Source organism: Cololabis saira, chromosome 10 (assembly GCF_033807715.1).
Source record: "Cololabis saira isolate AMF1-May2022 chromosome 10, fColSai1.1, whole genome shotgun sequence".
Classification (NCBI taxonomy): domain Eukaryota; kingdom Metazoa; phylum Chordata; class Actinopteri; order Beloniformes; family Belonidae; genus Cololabis; species Cololabis saira.
Window position 1 is genome coordinate 39,364,028 of NC_084596.1, and position 18,826 is coordinate 39,382,853.

The following is an 18,826-nucleotide window of genomic DNA, read 5'->3' on the forward strand; positions in this document are numbered from 1 at the left end:
TTCTATGTGTCATGCAGCCATGGTAACATAATAAGTATTCATTTCATGACTTCACTTGAAATTAACATTTACAGTTTGAAGTTTATGCCACGAGTGTGATATAAATCTGGGTTATGTAAAACAACTGCTCTAAATCATTCTGGATATACAAGATCCATCACAGACTTGCAAACTAGCAAAATAGATGGCAGATGTGTGAAAGTGTGAGCACAACAAAGCATTAAACATGACAATTAACATCCTGGTGATGCCATTTCACACCTGACACGACAGCGTCCCGGCTGTTAATTAAAAGGCTGATTAAGAGATAGCTTACTGGCTAAGGCGTGTGATCCGTTCTCCTCTCCATTGGCGGCTCCCTCTCCGTTCTTGGTGTTTCCCTGGGGCCCTGTGCTGCTGCCGCTGCCCGCCGCCGCCTGCTGCTGGGCCAGCTTGTCTCTGTAGGCCTGCTGCCGGGTCTGAACTACATCTGGCATCACAGCATCGATCAGAGACAGCGACTCAATGGGCCGTCCGTCAAATAAGGTCCCGTCCTAGGCAGAAACAAGGACAACTTTGTGTAAATGATGCACTAATATTCAAGCCGTGTAAGTTAGGGCTGGGTATCGATACAAATGTCAAGAATCAAGATTCAGAATTGATTATCATGCTTTGATTCGATATCCATTTGCTTGGTGTTATTAAAAATGTTTTTTCAGCTGTTGCATGAATCATATGACTGTGTAGTTATGCAACATATTAATACTAGTATTTAGGGCTGGGCGATATAGCGAGTATAGTCGATGTATCTCGGCTTCTACTCTGTGCGATGTACAAAATGATTCAAGTATACATTGTCACGCATTTGCTTTTAGCCGCAGGCATTAAATTACAGGCTTTTCGCACTCTCTCGTCTCGTCTCTCCTTCTCTGAGACATAAAACAAGCGCACCCTAGTTACATACATCAGTCACGTGCTGTCGTGCGTGCATCGTTATACGACCAGCTGCTGCTGTCGGCGCTACTGTCAGGTCCGCCGGTCACTTCCACCCCGCTTTAACTTAACTTTAACTTTCCCAAACGCGGCCTGTTTGCGCCGTGAGCTCACCCGTGCGGTAGCTACGTGCGACGGACTCTTTTCAAAGCAAACTGGGACGGTTTAGTAAAGACGGGAGGGATGTTTTCTCCTCGCACAAGGCGCTGATGCAGCTCCAACTATCCGCTCAGTGCGACACACGACCGCCGAGCCTTTCTCTTCCAGAGCTGAGAAACGCCATGAAGTGTTGCTTAAATGTGGCCACAGGAAATCAATCACTATCATCGAAACAAAGTCAAACAAGACTATATGACGTCATATTTCTAAAAGTAAGTGAAAGTGATGCAAAGTAAAGGAGGAAAGGATGAAACATTGCAGTCTCTACATCTACATTAGTCTTAATATAAAAGGTGCTGTAAAGGCCCTCCTGCTCAGAGCAGCTCATCCTGGTAAAACCAGGACCAGAACATGTTCTTAGCAGATGTTCTTCAGACGGGGAGTCAGAGATGCAACGTGCACTTTCTGTTTTGAAATGACACTTTTTATGTTTGTGGCACTCACTGCTTAGTAACTGTTTAATAAATACAGTTTTGGTAAATTTGACTTATTCCTCCCTTTTGCATGTAAGTTAATTAAAATGAGCATATATGAATGCAGTATGAACAAGAATGTTTTGTAGACATATAGAATCATCATACTGGTGTGATTGTATGCATCACAGTGTTAATTCAAGGCTAAGGCAAAATATCAAGATATATATCGTGTATCGTGACATGGCCTAAAAATATCGAGATATTAATAAAAGGCCATATCGCCCAGCCCTACTAGTATTATATTGAGATTCAACAGCAAGTATTGCAGCTAATGATGCTGTAAGGACCAATCACCAAACCAGCAAACAGATGATCTATGAAATTTGGTTTAATTTTTTCCTATTTATGAGAATTCGTTTTTTTTTGCATTTTATGCAAATGTAACCCCAAGATGGTATATAAAGCAAAGAAATATAGACAATTTATGGAATTATAACTGAAAACTTTAATGTTTTCATACCTTTAAACAATATTTAAAGGCAAAAACATGGCACCAGTTGTTCTCGTGTCCAACTAAACATTCCTTTTTTGGGCATAAACAAAAGAATACCACAAGTTTTAATGTAATGATGGGTGGGAATCGATCTTTAGACATATGAATTGATTTTTAGGAATTAATATGAGAATCGAGTTAAAATAGTGTAAGTGTACCTCTTCCTGCTGGTCTACAGAAAGATTCCACTAATGAACACTTGACAATGTGAAGGTGTAAACTGACCTCATTGATGCTGACTTCAGCTTCCACATACTGCAGTCCCTTCTGAATGATGGAGATGAGGGCAGCAGGGGGCACCAGAGCTCCGTTGATGTTGGACTGGCTGATGTGGCTCTCTATGCCAAAGGTGAACGCTGAGTGGGAGAAGCCTGGAGGAGGAAAGGATCAGTTGCTGGACATAATAGTACATTGGGAATGAAATGTGTTCAACTTATAGCAACTACAACTGCATTCAGAAGAGTTTGATGTCGTACCTGACTCTTGCAGGTATCTGTAAACCAAGAAATTGACCTCATCGCTGCTTATGCTCATTTTGAGTCCTGGTGATTAAACCATGGGGTCAGCACAGGATAGGAGCCTGTCAAAGCAAAGCATACAACAGTTTCACTTTATCAAGTTTGGTATTACGTAGAGAGATCTGCCAAAAAGTGACTTCAATTCTCTTTGCAATATATCTCCACCATTCTCATGTATTAAGGCGATGTACGTCTCAAGTGGAGTATAAAAAGACCCGTTCTGTGTTTGAGATTAGTGATGGACAATATCTATCTGGCCGATAAATTATTGGTTGCTATGGGAGGAAAATACGGCTGCAATGAATAATCTACATAGTCACAACAATCGGTGACTAAATTAGTTGCCAACAAATTTAAAAATGGATAAATTGTTGGTTGTTTCATCACAGGTCTGTTTCGTGGAGTGCATTGGACTGTTTTATAAATGATATCAGTCAATATGACAGGTTAAAAGAAGTTTAAAAAAAAAATGCAGATATCTTTGTTTCTGTTAAAGCTGGTTAATTTCCATCGTGCTTTCCGTCCACTGTGTGAGTGTGCTAACCTGTGAGCAAACATATGTCTTTGTCAGGGCATCACGGAAGCCCAACGGTGAGTGAGAACAGATACATCGTAAACATCATCATGATCCCCAGCACGAACCGCTCAACACTGGAACTAACCAAGCACCAACCATCTAACTTCACTGAGATTTGTTGCAGTTTCTCGACTGCCTGGCTCCAAAAGTAAGTCAGTCTCCAATGACTCCCATGTTAAAATGTCCAACTTTAGAGCAGAAATAAACATATTTACAGCCTCGTTCAAAAAACAGTTTTGGTCTCAATTGTTGATTTCACATCCATGACAACTCTGAGGGGCGTGAATTCTTCTGGACCATGTGAGGAGAGTGGCAATAAATCTAGCTCATCTATGACTCAATGACAGTTGGCTCAGCCAATGGCCAGCCGCTATAACTTTACTAAGCCAGCTTCGGCTGAATGACGCAGTAATTATTGATTTTGCCATCAAGTCAACATGTGAAACAGCATATGCTGTTGTAAACGTCTGCCAGGAGCAGCTATTTCGGCTGGCAGAGCTGGTAGCCAAAGTTAACTTTTGTTGACATACGGTGGGCGAGTTCCTGTCGGCTTCCTGGGCAACATGGCAGCACACAGAACAGAGAAAAAGAGGCTTCATAACTGCTCTTCAGAAACCAATGGGTCACGTGACGTACTCCTTTGTCCATTGTATTGACAGTCTACGGAGCTAACACTCCAGTCTGGTCATTTTTCCCGGTGTCACTGGAGGACAAGGCCGCTGCTGTGTGCAAAACATGTTCGGCGAGGTTTCTGGGACGAAAGAGGATTGCAGTTTTGAACATAATCAGTCTTATATCTCAACTGAAATGCTGTCATGGTGGCAAAGCTGTATTAAAGTAATATCAAGCGACCGCTAGCAATGCTGAGGTTAAAACAACAACATGGAGCGTTTGTGTTCCCATTCAGCAGGCTGTTAAACCTTTTTCTTCACGAATGAACTTTTTAGTTATGTGATTGGGTCAGCACTCGACCACAGGCCTCAAGTTTAAGGTGTAAAGTCTAATTTACTGGGTGCACACAAATTCACTGCACAATCACAATAGATTTTTGTTTTAACCACTTTGCTATGTTTGATATAAACCATCCCAAGTGTATCCAAAGGTTGTTTATAGTTTTAGAAGTGTTGTGGCGCCTTACTCACATAAAAGAAATAAATGACCATTTGAAGAGCCAGGACTGTCAGGACTATTTTGCTCTTATCGTTTGGCCAGAGCTACTAAAATATTAGTTTTTCCATCACTGAATCTTGAATTTTTATTCTCCTGGGTGCGTAAACAAAAGTATCTAGGAAGATGGTAGAAAACAAAAAATTAACTTATTGGATCTCGCCATCAGTCATGCGGGAAGAGTAAATTGTCAGTTATTTTCAGTTTTGGCTTTAATTTTGAATATCATGCCATCCCTAAGAGAGCATTTATCTGAGCTCCCGAGGTGACTACCACACAAAAACACTGTGACTCAGAGTTCTGTAACCGAGTTTTGAGAAATCTGGGTCTGAAAAATATGACCCAGATCCGAGTATGATTGTTGTTGGTTGCTGCAGAAGCGCCCTGGCTGTCAGCGGGGGATCTGTGTGCTTGTGCTCATCCTGCATATTCTTTTACACAAAACCCACATTGTTAAAATGGAACTGTGGAAATACGGGTTCTGGACAAGGGGCAGAACCACTATTTTTTGAACATTTCCACCCCCCGGGAAAAGCATCCCGGTGGCAGAAGTCCCACTCAACCAAGAAGCTGAGAATCTCACAGAGGCCTTTCGTTCTGGCTGTTTCTGACAGCCAGTGTTTCTTAGCGCTGACACTAGACCGCAGCCAAAATCAAGTTGTCCCCTTTAGGCAGGGATCCACAGACTGGTCCTGGGTCTCAACTTGACCTGCTATGTGACCAGGAGAGATCAGACACTTGGTGCCGGCTGTAACTCAGTCACACATGGGTCAAGAACAAAGACCTGTTTCCAAATCATTCATGCATCTTGCTGCTCAATAATATTTATATACAATTTTCTATAAACACCAACTGCCACTTAAACTTAGACAAGATTGTCAAGATCTAATATATTTGTCACTCAGTTGCACTGTACGTTTATCTTTTGTTTTGTTCTAGAAATGTGTTGTTTTGGTTTTTGTACCTTAGACGAATAACACCAAACATTTTCAGATGTTCAACGTTTTACAAATAACATACTAACAGTTGAAATAAAAAATACAAAACTGTCCAAGTCTTCAGCACCACTGGTCTTGTTGCTTTATTATCAAAGTCTAAATAACCATCCACATTTAACGGTCAGTGTCTTTTTTTTTCCTTTAAAAGGATAAAATTACAATGTTAAAATTAGAGGTAGTGTGACTGATCCCTTGACAGATTGTTGGTGTTTTTTTGTTTTGTTTTTTTATAACCCCACATTGGTCAACTGCTACATAATATCTCCCAAAAATAAAACCTCACAATGTCCAGAACAAAATGACTTTACAAGCAGAAGCCGTATTTAGAGTAACCTCACAGCCAGCACAGATTGAACTCCTATCAGATAATATCAAATATTCTCCATTATATCACTTAAGATTTCACTCTACTTAGGTTTAGGAGAGACTGGTTCTTGTATTTTCTGTTTGTATATAAAAAAGATGAAAAAGAAATATATAAAATAAACCAAGACTAGGGGGTACCTAAGACTTTTGCACAGTATTCTACATGAAATATAAATAATGCATACAGTTGGAACAGTTAGTTCTGAAAATGTTTAAAAAGCATCCGAACACACTAAAATAAAGATATTGGTTGTTAGAAAAGTCCTACATGTAAAGTTCCTCTGGACTGACAGTGGTTTACGCATAGCAAGTATGCACCGAGTGTATATGTGTATACATAAATATTTGTACATGTGTATATACACACACACACATATATATACATACATATATATATATATATATATATATATACATATATATATATATATATATATATATGCATGTGTGTGTGTGTATATAGCTAAGACTAAACGACACTAGCAGCATTACTATTATCAGGCTATCAAAAAGTATAAAAAAGGTCTCCCTTCATTTCATGTTAAACAAAATCATGTTATACAACTGAACGCGAGCAGGTTAAAATTCTGACATACAATCAGCTTCCACTGCAGCTCAAATGCTTTTGAACAGTTGCAGCAGTTTAAACTTGTGCCGTGCTGAAAGTGATATGCATACGTTAGTAGGGTTGACCTCATCAAACGCCTGCTGCAAAATGTTCAGCTATATTACCAGCCAGATATTTCAGACACTGACACTTTGAAGCGCCACTAGATTTATGGGATGCAGTTCAGCAGGTCTTAATGGGGCCTTAAAAGTGAAAATATTCTATTCTGCTGTTAAGAGGGGATAAAAGGTTATCCGAAGTAGAAAGGAAGATGTGTCATCACTTCTTTTCTTTGGGATTTCATTGTATCTAGAACAAAGCTCTGCTCAAGTCAAAACCAACTATTTATCCCACAATCTTCCTCCTTAAGCACATCAGCTGTGCCACACCACTAGTATGACGGCACAGTAAGAGCATGATAGATAGCGTACTGGCGTATTTGTTACTCGCCTGGCTTTCAAAGGCTGCCGACAAAATGTCAACACCAGGAGCTGGGCCCAGCGTCAGCGCACAGTTACAAGAATAAGTCAAACAATTCATGTGGCTGACCTGATGCTCAGTAAGTAAATGTTTTATGAACATCAGCACTGAACACCTGCTCAGTCAGGAGCAATATTATATTACATCATTGATGAAATTCAAGAAAACAACAGCTTGATTTAATGCCGTCTTAACGGGTCGCAGTTGTAATTCTTGCAGAATGACACAACAAAGCAGCTATTCTGATGACGTAAGACTGCTTGTAGCAGATGCCACGGAGCTCTGTAACCTTATAATTTATGCATCAATACTTGCTAACATGTATCAGACATTCACACGTTTGCACTGTGCAAATTCAAGTTTCACAAGAAATTACAACTGTATTCTTAGTCCTGATAACTATCTTGTATTTTATATAATGTGTTTTGAACTTGTACCAGTGACACAAAGCAGATTTGAGGGGGGGAAGGAGATTTTTTTATAACATGTAAAAACTGTATTTAAAAAAATAAACTTTAAATATTATGCCACTGTGTTGAAAGTTTGATGTTATATAAACCCCATTTTGAGAACGTTTAAAAATCTTCTCAACTAGAAAAAAAAATACTTGTAATTTGTTTATTTATCATAATGTGTATTTAAGAATACAAATAAATAGAAAGTAACTTCCAATGTTTTCAATGACCATCATTTTGAATGTGTCCATTCCTGCTGAATAAAAGATTTCAGCTGCTGAGCAGTCATGGATGCTGTCTGTTTGTCCTGTTTGCAATTGTTCTTACATTTTAAGCAGGAGACGGTGCTGATGGGTCATCAAGCACATTAACTCTCCACTGTGTCTATGAAACCAACTCATGCAGATGGAGGTTTGCTGTTGTCCTGCTGAAATGACTTCCTGATAAAAGATGCTGCCTTGATGGTAGCGTACGCCTCCAAAATTCAAATACACTTGTTCCAACCGTGCTGCTTGCAACAAAATGTAGATATGTTTAAATATTCAAAATAAAAGCCTGGATATTTAAGGCATCTATAGTCAGAAAATGTGAGACCAGTACGATCTGCCAATACTGATAGTAATCAATAGTATTTTGTTAATCCCTTAAAGGAATTTATACAATTTTAGTAAACATTCGAGGATTAATAAATAAAAAAATATAATAAAACGTATAAATCGGGTGACCTACTGTTGGAACAATGGAAGTCTATCAGAAAGAAGTGCGGCTGTACGACCACCGTGTGCATGTGATATGCCATTTTCCTTGTCATATGGTAAAGCACAACTTATATTTTTCTCAATGATACGAACTAGACGATGATGGGGAGACACTGTGGACCCCTGACTGGGTAGAGAATCACCAAAGGATGAGCATGAAGACCCAATAAATGGCACCAATTTTAAGTCATCCAGCTCAGGGTTGCTCTCAAAGGCTGGAATAAGGGGAAATGGACTTCCTTTTCTTTCGTACAAAAAGTCCAGTTGCTTTATTTTAAGCATTGAGAGCTAATAGAAAACAAAGAAACAGAATGCACCGATTACTTTGAACTGCAGACAAAGTTTTCAAATCTTTGTTTTTTTTTCCCCAATAGGGTTTTTCCATACTACTATTATCCATTTCTGAGGCAGAGTAAGTCTTCCTACTGTTGCAAACAACGCCACACAAATAATAAAGTATCACATTCTTTCTATCCTCAAATATTCTGGGTTTTTTATGTCAACATGATGCATCAGATGTTGCAAGTACCACTGATATGAGGTGTAACCTCCATAACACAATAGACAGTAAAGTAAATTCTTCCCTGAACTTTTCATTAGTGCTGTTAACATACCACACGTCTCACGGTTTGGATCATATGATTTTTGAGTCACAGGTTCGATTGATTTTGGATCAGTAAAGTTTGACAAAGAGAGGGAAAGGGAGCAATGATTTTGATCTTAAAAGATTTTGTGTGGCTCTAGTGGCCTAAACAGGAAACTTGGGCAGAGAGGGAGGAAGACATGCAGTAAAGAGTGACAGGCTGGGATTTGAACCTGCACGAGGGTGATAGCCTCTAAATATGGTGCGCCCGCTCAACCAACTGAGCTATCCGGGGCCCCTACACTTTCCAAATTCACGTAAAAAAAAAACACTTAAAGTGAGATGTTTCATAGACGTCTCCGTGCTCCCCGCATTGATATGTTCATATGGCCTTGTCATGTGGCAGTACCAACATGCCAGACCGTTCAACCACCTTTAAATAAAGCATAAATCATATCTATTGGCACTTTTCCACTAGTACCTACTCAGTCCGACGCAACTCGACTTTGCACTTTCCCACTAGGGGTCTAACGTGCCGCGTAGATACTTTTCTGTATCTATTCTGCCGAGGTTCTAAGCGGCTGAGTCGGCTGTATCTGACATCATCACAATACAGGCCACCGATTGGTCGGGGGGTTGGAGTCAGACGTCTGAGTCAGGAGGAGGAAATCAGAGAAAAAGCAACTCTGATGGATTCTTGTTCATTTTATTCAACAGGCAGTGCAAAAGTCTGTTTGGTGATCCAACTGTGAGGTGCAGATGTTCATAAACCTGGGGCTGAGGAGAGAATTAAAAAGGGATCTAGACGGGCGATAAGGAACGACCAGATCCACCAGGAGCTCTGTCACTTCATATCTGCTCGCGGCTCCAGGTGACTTTTCAGCAGCACAGAGACAGACAAAAAAAAAAAAAAAAAAAAAAAAGCGTTGCTGCTTGAAGTTTCTTTCACTCTCATTTTTTAACTTGGCATCGAACACAAGCCACAGACCCACAGCACATCTATCATCTCCTCCAGGTTCTACATCTTTAGTGTTGTCTTCTTTGTTTAGATACACAATCAAATACGTCACAGCAGCTTCACTCCAACCTCCTACTTCTGCTCCAGCTGGATTGTTATGGAAAAGAAACCAGGCCGAGTTGAGTCGAGCTGAGTAGGTACTAGTGTTATAGCGCCATATGGGGACTTATTCTTCTACATTTAACCCAAAACCCATGTCCAATGTGGGCTGACGTGCACGTCCCCACACATGTAACTACATGCTGGTTCGATGTGAATTTTACATTTACAGGGAAGCCAAAGTGCTCCCATACCGGCTACTTTAAAAGACTGAAGAAGCTTTATCCTCACTCTCAATCCACACCGCTGCACAAAACCCCTTTTCTTCTTCGCTTAGTTAGAAAAATCAATCAGCGGCTCATGTGATATGCCCCGGATCAGAGAGTGATCCAGGGGGACTGTGGATCATCCGTGATCCGTTACAGTCCTACAAAAAAATGCAGCCCATGCAGAAATATGAGAAGCCAAAGAAAGAGGCAAAACAACACCTATCCGTAGAAATAAATACAAATAAAGAAGCATGATAGTAGCATACAATACCCATGTGATCAAGATGTGTTCAGGGGCGCTCCATGGCTGTTGTCTTCGGGCCCTAGGAAGAAAACACAGCACGTGAATGCACTTCACTCCACTCATGACTCACACAAGTCATCATCTTGATTATTGTCATTAATAGTCACAAATGGTTATCATTTCATTGTCTCCCCAGTGTGAAAACACAAGCACGTTCAGTCCTTAACCAAAAACCTTTAATATCAACAAAAACTCCCCCCATATAAAGCCCCTCCTACACAAAAATGAACTGTTGGACCTCTCGGCTCTGAAATTGATCGATTTCAGTATCTTTAACCACACACCAAGAGTTTGGCTTTTTGGTTGTTTGATTCTCTTATTTTATATAGTTGTAAAATTTATGTTTGGCGTCTTAATCGCGACGGTCAGCCACCGCACTGGCGAGTAAATGTTTCTACCATTAGCCTTTAGATTATAGCCATATATCATCCCTGGATGAAGAATGTGTGTCTAACGCTTGCTGAGCAACGTAAACGGCAGGCGTGTTTTTGCGTCCCCGGTGCCTGAAGCGGAGTCGCGGGGAGGGAAGACGACTCAGGGGGAATTTTACTGTACTATGTAACACGACGACCCACTGTGTACGAAGCAGGCGGTGGAGTGGAGGCTCCATGCTGAATAACAGGATTTACGTAGTAGTGACCACAGATGTGAGCAGAAGTCTCCCTCTGTCACTCCTGCTGATGTGTTTGTTGAACGCAAATCACTTCTTTCTGAGCCTCTTCAGTTTGTTAATGGACCGAGTTTTGTTTCTTGCAAAGCTGCAGTCTGTCATTTCAGTAGCCAGCTGCAGATGACGGTTCTGTAATGTGGTGATTTACCACGTCCACGGCTCTGAGGATGAGGAGCTCGTGCACGTCGTCCTCTTGTCAACAAATCCCACCCACAACCAGCCACCCTGCGTCAGTTCTGTTTACATTAGTCCTGACCTGCGATAACGTTTACCCTTGGAGGTGCGTTATGGGCGGGGCCACCTCAACACGCAGCCCTGTCAGTTCATGTAAAAAGGACAGGCAACGCATTAGATTCAGGTGTTAGACTTGAGGTATCCGCCAATATAAAAGATGCTAATGGTATATAAAACTTGGTACATCGGGATGCTTGTGTCGCACGCATCGCCATTCATAAATATATTAAAAATAATTCTGCTTCAACTTTTTTCTGGATTCTTCTTTAAGTTTGTATTCAATACTTTATCTCAATGAAATGTATGCAAGCTAATGTTTGTGGAAAACAAGAAGGCCATTTATTATTTTGACCGGTAAAAAATATGCTTGGCCAGTGGGTTTTTTTGTTTGTTTTTTAAATCTACCACTCCACTTGGCTAGTGAGTCAAAAAGTTGCATTTTGAACCCTGTTATGTTTCTTTTGTTCTTTTCTTTAACGCATGGGTTCTGTTTTGTTATTTTACTCACTCCACCTCTTGTTGTCTCCTTTAATTAGTGTCACCTGTCTCATTTACCAATGTTTTCCCCGACTGTGCGGTCTGTTTATCCTTGGCCCCCATGTGTACACGGAGTACCTTTGCCTCCTCTCTTCCTTGCCAGTTTGTCTACTGAGACTTCCAGTCATGCCTCTTTGTGTCGCTCATCTGTTCTCCTGTCACGTCACCTAACCTGGCCGCTGTGCCCAGGCCCTTTGAGTTTCTCTGAGTATCCTGCCATGGCAGATTTTTTGGTTTAATAAAAGTCTCCTGCATTTGGGTCCTATCTAAATTTGCACCGCAACACGTTTCCCTTCTCTATGCTGCTTCTGACCTTCTTTTTCCACTAGAAGAATGAGTGCTTGCTTATTAGCACAGGACGATTACATCTTTGTAGCTGGTATTATCACATGAAAACCAGAGGATCAATATCAAATATTGGTAAATAATTACAAAAGACAAAGCCTTTCTACATCTGCTGTCACAGAAAAAGTTTTCTCTATATGTGCCGAGAACAGACGAGTTCTCTGGATTCAGGCCAGTAGAGGAACAGAAGTGTCAGCAGCACTAACTCGTGTCCCTAAATACAAACCTCTGATTTTGTATCTTCTTTATACACGACCAGATAGAAAATAATCAAATCCCTCTAATGATTTGCATGCACACGGATTTTACTTTGAATAATTACTGGGATGATTTTGTGAGATATGTGTAAATGGGGCAGTGCGTTTGCTCGGTCTGACAGACTCTAAAATCTATTCATCGTAAAAAATAGTGCAGGCATAACATAATTTGGCAGTGAATTTACAATGAATTTATTCATGCAGTCACATTAGAGCTACCAAGGATTCCAGTGTAATCACCAAGTACATTCACACGATGTTAGTAGTCAGTTGTTCGACTGCAAACACAGTTTTGAAATAAATGCAAATATCTAAAGTCTTTGCACAGTAGAGGCAAAAAAAATAAACAGCACAAAAGAATAATTTGAAGCCAAAATATCGCCACGTTTACCTACTCAGTCACAACCCAAATTTGCCAATAAAATATTACAATCATGAAGGAACAAAAAAAACGCACCCAGAAAAAAGAAGTGGGAACGTAGAGTGACAATAATCTAAAAAATATACCTGGGTGCATTTGATTTGGAATAAGAAAGAAATTAGTTCCACTCCTTAGTTTAGGAGCTCCAATTAAACCAGTCGCTTCCAGGGGAATTTAAGGATGTCTTGACACTTTAAAGAAATGTTTTGAAAGCTAGCTCCAAGCTTGAGGAAGCACAGGAGTACTTTCAGAAAGTCTATTAGAGGTAAGATATGTTTTCTTCACTCCTTGTAAGTCCTATCGGTTTGAAATCAGCTTGGTTCATTCATTTATTCAAGTGCCCAACCATGTTCAAAATTTGCTGATGTGTTGAATGTTAAGGCCGCTCAGTTGTAATTGGTCGGGAGTTTGTTGCAAGCGAAACTTTGGAAAAAATCTACCTATTTTCAAAACAATAAAGATTGCTTATAGCCAAGCAAAATTGCTCCATTGACTAGATATAAAGATACAGTATGTTCAATTTAATTGCACACACACACAAAAAGAAAATGTCTTTGGTGTGCAAAGGCCAGCTGACATCACACTGGACAAAACCTCTAGGTGGACTAACACACCCAGATAATGCGGCTGAAGTCGAGCTAATCCCTGTATGCAAACAATCTAACTAGGATTGGAGCTGGCCTATGCACTCTACTCCCCTGCTCAATACAGTAAATAAAATAAAAACCAAGGTATACAGGATGTATGTTATGTAGAGAACTATAAATCTGTTCAATTCACAATTTACCAATTTGTTACCCCCAGCCAAAACAAAGATTTATCTCTTGTTTTGTTGTGACAGGTCAACCAGGAAAGCCCCATCGGAGCAAGCTCGCTGCCCCCTAAGTCTAGTATGTTATATTTAGAGCATAATATGTATGGTGGGCTCCAGCATTGCATTCATACATTACAGTCAATTACTGCAAACTAGTTTCGTCCACGCGCCAACAACCCAATTTCTGGGCTGAAGCCAACGTGGAAGTAACAAAAACTACCATTCACCAACTGACCACTGGAACTGGGCTCCAAAACTACACCAATCTCCACTGACTTCAATATTAAAATGTCCACATTTTCAAAAGTAACAATTTTAGTCTTAATAGCTAGATTCCACATCCATGATTTTCGTTGATACCACATCAGGTTAATTTATCTGTCCAGTTGCAACTTGGCGCAGCACAATACGAGGAGGAAGAGGCTTCTAAACCGCTCCTCAGAAAACTGAAGGATGACGTTACAAACACTGTGTACAGTAAATTTTACAATCTATGGTTAAGTTCCAGTCTCCCTACTCAACCAATAACTTATCTTTCAAAATGTTTGCTGTATTTTGCACCTTTAATGTATATTTTTGCACTAAGACTTTTTTCCCACTATTTTGCCATTTTTTTCTTTATGGAGTTTTTATTCCATTTCCTTCACTATAGATACACTAAGGCTGCGTCCAAAATTGCATACTTCCACCCTAATGAGTATGCAAAATGAGTATGTGAGATTTTTTAGTGTGTCCGAAACATTAGTACGTACTCAATAGTATTTACTATCCATACTCATTCCGGAGAAAATTATTAGTGTGGATTGATGGACACTAGCTAAGCAGAAACTTCCCACAATGCAATGCAGCGGTGTTTGGTTGCTAAGTGATACGTATATGTCATAAGTATAATAATATTAATACTATAATATTCGTATATAATAATATTATATAATGTCATCTTGTTTGGGCCAGGATAAACGGGAAAGAGCGGTGCTGCTACTGCTGCTGTGACATGTCACTTCCTCCCAACGGCAGGAAGTGACGTGTGCGCTCTTAATAGTACGTCCAAATTAATGCATACTACTGATATTTACTCAAAAGTGTGCCGAATTTAAGTATACTTTTAGTATATACTGTTTAGTATGGCATTTCGTACGCACCGTAAATACTCAAAGAACTTGTGTCTTCATACTTGGCAAATAAAACTGATTGCAATTCTATCCTTAATAGTACTTTGAATAGATTTCCATTCATTTGATAAGAGTAATTGAACCCTATAGCCATTACAAGTTTTTGTCAAAGTCCGAGCACAACCTGATATTAAACTTGGGACTTCACCTCAATAAGGACCCCCAGAAATGTCATTCCTCCATGTTGAGAATCGGGACCAGGCTTTAATCCTCAGGGTCAGTGACTACGTTTACATGGAGTCAAAATTCGGGTTATTGCTAATATTCCAGTTACTGAAACATTCGGAATATTCCGTTTACATGCGTGAGCAAACAGGGTTACCTCTTTATACATGGTAATTAATCATTTGGGATATCCCGATCAAACCAGCGACGCACGGAGAACGTGATGACGCAATTAGCGTCATTTCCGCTTCTTCTTCCTGTATCCAAAACAAATGCTGCTTCGCGCAACTTTTTGCTCACCTTCTTGTAAATCTCACTATCCCGGTACTTTCTACCGTCTACAAATGACAAAATGTTCATATCCTTCATTACATTAATGAAGTGATTAGTCGTCTCCTCACTCCAAAAGTGTGGTGTGGTCTTGCGTTTCGCTGTGTTTAGAAGTACATCCTGGACTCAAAAGACCAGGACGTACTATCCCGATATTGATCGGGATAGTACGTTTGGCGTTTACATGACCGAATATTCAGGTTTTAAAAGGAGTAACACAGGGGTCATATTCGAGTTTTTAAAAACCAGAATATGAGCAAATTCGGGTTATTGGTGTTTACATGGCCGTGCAAATTCGGGTTATTGCCAATATTTGGGTTTTAAAAGGGTTTTTGATGCATGTAAACGTACTGAGTGTCATACAAAACAAGAAGTGTCTCTAAAGAGGTGACAAAAAAACACACACACACACACACACACACACACACACACACACACACACACACACACACACACACACACACACACACACACACACACACACACACACGACTCATTATTTCCCCCCATCAACACCAGTGTGACCACGATGACCCAGTTAGTGTTAGTGAGGGCTCAGATCAGCATTAATTGTGCGTTAAGGACAAATGAAACGGCGTGACAGCTGACCACATGTGGTGGGTCACCAGGACCAGAACCTGCAGCTCCACCAGACACCACTACAGCTGGATCCGCGGGGATCTGATGTGCAGCAGAACCGGCACCAGCGTGGTCGCTACTAAAGCCTGATTTATGCTTCTGCGTTAAATCGACGCAGAGCCTACGGCGTAGACTCTGCGTCGGTGTAACGCGGGACCATAAATCAGCTTTAGCGGGGTCGCTGTGCAGCGGGGCAGGCTAGCTCGCTGCTAGCACGCGTGGCGCTGGCCGCGACCACACATCCCGCCACATTTACTCCCTAACGCAGCCCGCTATCTCACACCCCGCACCACACTGACGAAGCCCCCTCCGCAGTGCGTGGCATGTGTCATTTCCACCAGTTTATTGTGGCCCGGGCTGGTTTTTGTGTCGAGTGCTGTCTGTGTGTCAGCTAGCGACCTAGCCCGCCATGCTAATGACAGTGTAGCCGCGGTCTCATACCTACTTGATAAAACCTTTCAACAGACGAGATCTTCCGCGGCTGTCTCTGTGTTGGACTCAGACCATGTTGGGGCTGTACTGGCCACAGAGGCTGGTCGTTCCCCGCACGTAGAGCGCCGTTAGAGCTGATATTGTAGCTAAAGCCCGGCGGTGAGAGCCAGCACAGGCTCCCGTCGGCTGACCCGCCCCGCGGAAATGAGAAGAGCTGCTGGTACAAGACGAGCTGGAGGATTTATGGTTCCCCGTTACACCGACGCAGCTACGCTAAAGTTTATCACTACATCTGCTTACTACCACCTGAAAAACATTGATAGAATTAAGGGGATTCTGTCTAAACAAGACATGGAAAAACTTTTTTTTTTTTCCATTTTCGGTGTGTTGAGGTTTTTAATTTTTGAGAATTTGGTTTTTAGCATTTTATGCAAATGTAACCCCAAGACAGTACCAGAGGTGGGTAGAGTAGTCAGAAATTGTACTCAAGTAAAAGTACTGTTACTTCAGAATAATATGACTCGAGTAGAAGTAAAAAGTAGTCATCCAAATAATTACTTGAGTAAAAGTAAAAAAGTACTTGGTGAAAAAACTACTCAAGTATTGAGTAACTGTTGAGTAACGTCTGGTTTATTTTTTTAACACAACCATTCAAACAGACAAAAGTACAAAATAATCATCTTCAGGCAAATTAAATCAATAAAATAATTTAATAAAAAATAGCTTAAATTAAAATTATCTAAAAAAATCTTAAAGTCAATTCAAGTACTTTAATAAATAATAAAATAACAGAATAAAAAAATAAATTAAGCACAAGTAGCACAAAATTTCAAGCCTTTGTACTTTTCTTTTTTAACCAGGCAGAACTAGAACAAGCCCATGAACTCATAGAAACTCTGTGTGTGTTTGAGTCTGTGTAAATGTGACAAAACATGCAAAAACAAACATTTTTCCCAAAGAATCACTCAGTGATGTCATGAGATTGACGCGTACGCGGATAAAAGGGATAAAAGAAAAGTAACAGCTCAATGTAGCCTAATGTAGCGGAGTAAGAGGAACAGTTTCTTCTTCACAAATCTACTCAAGTAAAAGTAAAACGTATAGTGATTCAAAACTACTCCTAAAAGTACAACATTTCCCAAAACGTACTGAAGTAAATGTAACGGAGTAAATGTAACTCGTTACTACCCAGCTCTGGACAGTACAGTATATAAAGTAATGAAATAGGCTGTAGACAATTTATGCAATTATACAATTAATGTTTTTATACCTTTAAACATATTTAAAGGCAAAAACATGGCAGTAGTTATTCTCGTGTCCAACAAAACATTCCTTTTTTGGGCATAAACAAAAAAATACCAAAAGTTGTAATGTAATGATGAAAACAATCAGAGGTGATCATTTTTGGCCCTAAAAATGAAAGGGAAAAGATCAGCGCTCACCTTGGCTCCATGTCATTGACAGCTACAAATGAAGCCAGAAATCTTGGTGTAATTATTGACTCAGACCTGAACTTCAACAGCAATCTAAAGTTTATCACTAACTCTGCCTACTACCACCTGAAAACATTGCTAGAATTAAGGGTTTTCTGTCTAAACAAGACATGGAAAAACTTATTCATGCATTCATTTTCAGTAGGTTGGATTATTGCAATGGCATCTTTACAGGCCTGAACAAGAAATCTATCAGGCAGCTGCAGCTGATCTACAAAGACCTGAATGGTCTTGGACCAGAATACATGCTGGATCTGTTAGTTCCTATGAAGCTCCCAGACCCCTGAGCTTCATCTGGATCTGGTTTGTTGTGGTTCCAGAACCAGAACCAACAAGGTGAGGCAGCGTTCAGTTATTCTGCTCCTCACCGGTGGAACAAACTTCCTGTAGACCTGAGGTCTGCTCCAACTGTAGATCCTTTAAATCAGGATAAAAACATTACTGTTTACTGAAGCTAATCTTAAATTAAATACTTACCTGCTGTACTCTACTGCCCTTACTTTTAACAGCTTGTGCTTTTTATTATTTTACTTCTTTTCTTATCATCTTATTCTTAATTTTTTCAATCTTATTTGTTATTTACTGTCTAATTATGTCTTGCTGCTTTTAATGTCAATGTAAAGCACTTTGAGTTACCTTGTGTTGAATTGTGGTATATAAATACATTTCCCTTGCCTAAAGAAGCCATGCTCAGCATGCTCTCAACACTGCTCGCTGCGCGTCGCCGCGTACCCTACGCCGTAGGCTACGTGCGTCGATTTAACGCACAGCCATAATCAAGGCTTTAAATGTGAAGATATTCACGCCGAGGAAAAGCTTTTACCGCGTCGCCCCATCGAATACGGTAAAACTGGGGCTGTTGCATTCTTAAAATCATGAGCTATTTCTAAAAAGAACATAATAAGGACATTGTGTTATAATGTCCTGTTTTCAGAAACCCGTGGAGTATTTAAGGGCTAAATAAGGCGGCATTTCCTAAAAAATAAGTAGCGTAACAGCAAACGCGCGCACAGAAAAAGGCCAAACAAAGACATTACCGGGCCTCGGAGAGTGTACCGCAGCGCACAGCCCCGCCAGT

The 18,826-nt window shown here is 40.4% G+C and overlaps 1 protein-coding gene across 5 annotated transcripts in view; it reads right to left on the reverse strand.

Annotated features, from left to right (window-relative positions):
* The window catches only part of LOC133453038 (F-box-like/WD repeat-containing protein TBL1XR1), a 40,153-nt gene extending 21,327 nt beyond the window's left edge, over window positions 1–18,826 (reverse strand). For 2 of the 5 annotated variants that reach the window (XM_061732874.1, XM_061732878.1), the window contains exons 1-5: window positions 16,269–16,452; window positions 10,207–10,258; window positions 2,577–2,680; window positions 2,326–2,471; window positions 317–533 (exon numbers count right to left, since the gene is read on the reverse strand). In XM_061732874.1, the coding sequence (XP_061588858.1) occupies window positions 317–533; window positions 2,326–2,471; window positions 2,577–2,634 (421 nt within the window). In that variant the 5' untranslated portion in view covers window positions 2,635–2,680; window positions 10,207–10,258; window positions 16,269–16,452. Of the gene's footprint in view, window positions 1–316; window positions 534–2,325; window positions 2,472–2,576; window positions 2,681–10,201; window positions 10,259–16,264; window positions 16,453–18,785 lie in introns of those variants that run through there. The other 3 variants (XM_061732876.1, XM_061732877.1, XM_061732875.1) reach the window with 3 other exon arrangements.